General features: G+C 40.8%; 1 protein-coding gene across 1 annotated transcript; it reads left to right on the plus strand.

Annotated features, from left to right (window-relative positions):
- The first annotated feature begins 2,035 nt into the window (after window positions 1-2,035).
- Window positions 2,036-3,735, plus strand: LOC104436139 (UPF0481 protein At3g47200). The gene is made up of 2 exons (XM_010048869.3): window positions 2,036-2,619; window positions 2,766-3,735. The coding sequence occupies exons 1-2, from the start codon at window positions 2,161-2,163 to the stop codon at window positions 3,600-3,602; spliced, it is 1,296 nt and encodes a 431-aa protein (XP_010047171.2). The 5' UTR covers window positions 2,036-2,160; the 3' UTR covers window positions 3,603-3,735.
- Window positions 3,736-5,221: the final 1,486 nt, after the last annotated feature.

Genomic DNA, 5,221 nt, shown 5'->3' on the forward strand with positions numbered 1-5,221 from the left:
TCGGGGTCGGGCTCCGCCAGGCCCAAGCTTGCCGGCCTGAATAAAGAGCTCCAATTTGCCTAGCCTAAAATAAGACTGAAATTTAGTGAAACTTTGATCTTAACTGGGTGACTTAATTTATATGGAAATGATTTATGTGATGATTAAATTTTTACGGTTAAAGAAAATAACCATAGTTAAAATTGATAATAATGATATTTCCATCCTAAAAGGAAGAAATCGTTTTCCCGAGCTATTTTCCACAGGCAGGTCACAAAGGATGGAGAACCATTCTCAAACGACGTTTTATGAGCATCGAGATTAAGCTTGTTAAGTATTTATATTTTCAATTTTTTTGCCATCTTTTTTATGTTGCTTTATTCTATAAATTAAAAAAAAATTAATACTTTTACTTTACATAAGGGTAATATACATGAGATAAAATGTAATTATAACATAAATTAATTTTTGAATGTAACATCAAAAAATGTTTTCTATCTCACTTTCATATATTGCCGAACAATAAAAAACTGGTCGTTCTTCTTGAAGATGTTTTTCACGAAAAGGATTTTCCTCCGCTAAGAAGTTTTCCGCAAACATGTCATAAATGCTTGTTTGTTTAAACTTATGCATATGTCAGAGGTATTTTTCACTTTCATGTTGAAATCTAAAATGTTATTGAAATTTCTAAAAATTTATAAATAAGAAAGGCGTATCAAAATGCCAGTATTTATATGTCGCGAAATTCTTAGGTAGTTCAGATTAATAAAAGGCCAAAGTGCGTGCCTGCCTCGTAAGATTTAAGGTAAGCATATATAATGAAAATCAATTTGTCGGCAAGAAAATTGTTTCGGCTTATAAATTTCGAGGATGGGCCGGAAAAGGACTAGAATGTGCAGGAACTGGCCCAAGGATTACAAAAATATAAAATATGACTTGTGAAACCTAACTTTGATTAGGACTTCGAACGTGGACTTGGTCAGGGAATATTCAATACCGAGATATGCACGCCACAAATAATTAATGAAAAGAATTAGGACTCATGTGCTGGCTTTTTCGCTAATAGCGACAAAGGATGATCCCACCAAGATGATTAAAGCATCGAAATTTTTATTTCGTTTCTCGATGATTAGGGTCGATTTATGACCTTTTTGTAGTGATGCGATGAATAATTTAATCTCGTTTCACACTTAGTGAAAGATAAGATATAATATGTCATCACGTCCTACCTCATTGTATGTAAGAGGTGTACAAGGAAAATTTGATAAATAGATTTGATTTACATTGAGCATAGTTACGATGTTTGAGTCTAATTGAAGCAAATAAAAGTGGGTTATAAGATGAAGAAACCAACTTGATTATGCATATGATCAAGTCTTCGATAGCACGGAGATATTTATTCCTGTCACTTTTGAACCATAAAATGATCATGATACGTGTGGTCACATCGCGATTGCATGGAGAGATTGTGTGAAATCAGCTTTCATGGCCTCCTCTTGAATCTTCGATTTAGCACTTAAGGTCTGATACTACGTGACGTTTATACTGATGATGAGGATGACGATGAGGATGATGATGATGACTTTTACCTCTTCTTCCATGACTCACTAATTCAATAACAAATTTTCAATCTTACAAAACAATCTCATGTTTACGCAACCTGCCCGGCGACTCGCATCATGACAGGTTTGAAACTCAGGGTGCATCCCCCAGCTTTCTTGTTTGCCAGGATAAAGAAAACCTAATTGATTCGCATCTGCCCTAATCTCTCACTTATATTCAGTAAACTATACGAGAAAAGCCAGTAGGATTCCTTGAACATGTCACCTTAACAAAAGGGCCTTTGGTTTGCTTCTGGGGGAATACCTGTCTGGCAATTTAGCATGAACCTGAAAAATCATAATTTTAAAACAACCAAATTGAAAAGAGAAAAAAAAGACTCGACGACAGAGTCCGATTTTCTAAACCCTAATTCTTTGATTTCGCTTTTTTGACCAGATATTCCAAACGTAGTTGAACTGTTCAAACTTGGCCTGTCAGGCCCCCGAAAACCTTCGCGCCGCCACGTGAGTGCTGCTTGTTTTTCTGCACAGAAAGTAGTGATTATTCACTGGGAATCTTAACCTAAAAAGATTATTAACCTATTTAAGAGCCTTGAAGACTGAAGAGCGAGTCTCCTAGATGGGCAAGAAGCGCAAAGCTCGAAGAAAGCAAGAAGAGGAAGACAGAGATATGACGGTGGTCGCCGAAGATTTTCCCGGCGACATGGCTGCCGATCATGAGCCCCGCCGTTCCATTTCCCAGTGGTCGATCTTTAGGGTTCCGACGCACATTCGTCAGATCGATGCGAAGGCGTACAACCCTAGGGTCGTCTCGATCGGTCCGTTCCATCGGAACCAGCCTGCCTTGAGAGCCATGGAAGCTCAGAAGATGAGGTTCTACGACCGACTCATGGAGCGGATGGCCTACGAAGATCGCGATGTGGGCATCAAGACGGCGATGAGGAAATTGGAGCCCGACGCGAGGAGGTGTTACTCGGACGAGTTTGAAGATATTAGCACCGATGATTTTGTCGAGATGATGGTTCGTGATGGTTGCTTCATTGTGGAACTCTTGAAGCTTTCCTATGAGAGCAATCAGGTACATGATTGACTACTCTTATTAATTCCAATATCTAGGATTTATAAATGACTCCTGTGATCTGTTTGATTTCCTTTCAATGAAATTAGTGATCTTGCTCATGATTCATTTATGCGTTCTTCTGTATGTTTTTTGATTGAGATTAGGACGAAGAGGGACAATTTGTGGAAGAGCCGATCTTTGCAACAAGATGGATGCTACCCAGCATCACCAGAGATCTTCTCATGCTCGAGAACCAGTTGCCGATGTTCGTGTTGCAAGAGATCTACAACCTCACGACATTCGACAGGGATGCGGTGTCTCTCAACAAGCTTGCCCTCCTATTCATGGAGCCGCTGAGTCCGCAGAAGGGACAATACGATGAGACAAAGCTGGACGACAAGGGCGAGCATCACCATCTCCTCGCCCTATTCCACGCGAGCTTCATTCCTTCCGACATTCAGCCTTTGCGAATGGACCGAGGCCCTCGATGGAACAGGGAAGATCACTTCCCGGGGAAGTTGTGGGTCCACGAGGCGAAGAGGCTACGGAGAGCCGGCATCCGGTTCAAGTACAACCCCGGTAGCCTCCTCAACATAGAGTTTTCGAACCGCGAGCTCAAGATCCCCACCCTCTTCATCGACGAGTGGACGGGACCGCTCCTGAGGAACTTGCTGGCTTACGAGCAGTGCAACTCGTTCGCCTTGCCGTACATCACGTGCTACGCGATCTTCCTCAACAGCATCGTCGAAGACCTGAAGGACATGGAGATCTTGCAAAACGCAGGGATTATTTACCAATCGGTGGACGAGGACGAAGAGGTGGTGGACCTCATCAATAGCCTTACGAAGGAGCTCGTGTTTGATATGCACGACATGAGCGATTGCTTCATAGCCGACCAAATTGAGGACATCAACAAGTTCTGCAAATCCTGGCAGAGCAAGTGCATTTACCAGCTCTCTCATTGTGCAAATATCCTGTCATCACTCTTACCATTCAGATAGTTGTAATCTCTTTCTTTACATTCTTCGATTCACATTCTAACCTCATCTTGTAGCGCACTCGACCATTCTTTTTATACTAATTCGATACCCCTGTTTTGCTCCTGTAATTGCATTCATTGTTGGGAACCATTAAGCCAATTCCGCTTAGTTTTTTTCGATTAATTTTTGTGAATTATTAGTCCTCCAAAGTGATTGACTTTGTGTATCGAGTGGTCTCATGAATTGATCTGCCCCAGATCAAGCGTTTTTCTTAGCAGTTTCTGCAATTTGACTAAATGCTTCTGATCCCGCCTTCGAAGTAATTGCGGAAACCAGACAACAAAGGGCGGCGACTGCTTTTTTTATTTAATATTGTGGACCACACCACACTACTGCCGTTCCAAAAAATTCTAAACAACTTTTTCATAAGGTTAAATTTATATAAGAGTTGGAAAGTGCGAAAAAAACGTGGGTAAGGAAAGGTTACTGATTTTCAAGTAAATTACTAGTGACTTACCGACACTTTTGTGAAATTATTGACCCCTTTTTTACGGTTTAAAGTGGAAAAATGGTTCAAAAAAATCCTAAACCTTTATACGGCTACCAATTTAGTCTTAAACCTTCGAATTTTGACTAATTTATTTCTAAACTTTTGCGGAAAATTCCAATGTAATCTATTCAATCAATTAATCATTGATGTGATGGTTAAATTAATTATGGTTATCTTATGTGACACGGCCAGTAATCTAACATATTTCACACTGCTCAAATCGACATCACTTTTTAAGAAATGTTATAATTACTTTTAATCTTTCTTTTATCTTTTTCGCTTTCCTCACTACTCATCTTCCCCGAAAGAACGAGGCGTTGCCAAGGCTTGCGAGCCTAGCCGGCCAAGCGACGGCTGCGACCCTCGCCCACACGTGGTTCTGCGTTGTGTGGCTTGTGTGCCTGCAAGTCCTCGCTGGTTTCGTTCCTCATTTTGAGATGAAGAGCTCTTCTTCACCTTCCATTCAACCTTGTCTCTGTTTCGTCATTCTCGTTCTTCCCACAATAATGACATATGCAGAACCAGAACAGGCACCAGAAGAAGCTAAAAAAATAAAAAAAAATAAAATAAAAAAAGGGACAAAAAGGAATATATATATTACGGCAAAGCCAAAATGTAAGTGCTCGCTCGCCTCACGGGGGAGACCATAACACGATCTCCAAGGCAGGACTGATTTTGACGGCCTAATCATTTGCAGCCAAACAAGCGATCGGTAAGTTAGACTATTCACTTCGACGGTACCGATTTCCTCGCCTAGGCCAGCTAGGATGTGGCCGGGCGGCGAGGGTTTTGACCCTCGCCTGTGGGTGAAGAAGGTGTGGCTGGTGAGGGTGGTGTCGACGAAGAAGATGAGCAATGATATAGAAAAATATTAAAATAATTAAATGTTAAATCAAACCTCCATCTAATAGCTAAATTAAGGTCAAAGTTTAATCTAGAAGGAGTGTTTTGAATAATTAAGTAGTAAGTCATGTGTTCTTTGAAGTTTTTATGGACGGCGGATACTGTACGCTAAATTATGAGGACAAATATTGAAGTAGCAACTTCATCTCATGGCACGTTGGCTGCGTGGATGAGACGTGACGCCGAC

The sequence above is a fragment of the Eucalyptus grandis genome, chromosome 3 (assembly GCF_016545825.1).
Source record: "Eucalyptus grandis isolate ANBG69807.140 chromosome 3, ASM1654582v1, whole genome shotgun sequence".
Classification (NCBI taxonomy): Eukaryota; Viridiplantae; Streptophyta; class Magnoliopsida; order Myrtales; family Myrtaceae; genus Eucalyptus; species Eucalyptus grandis.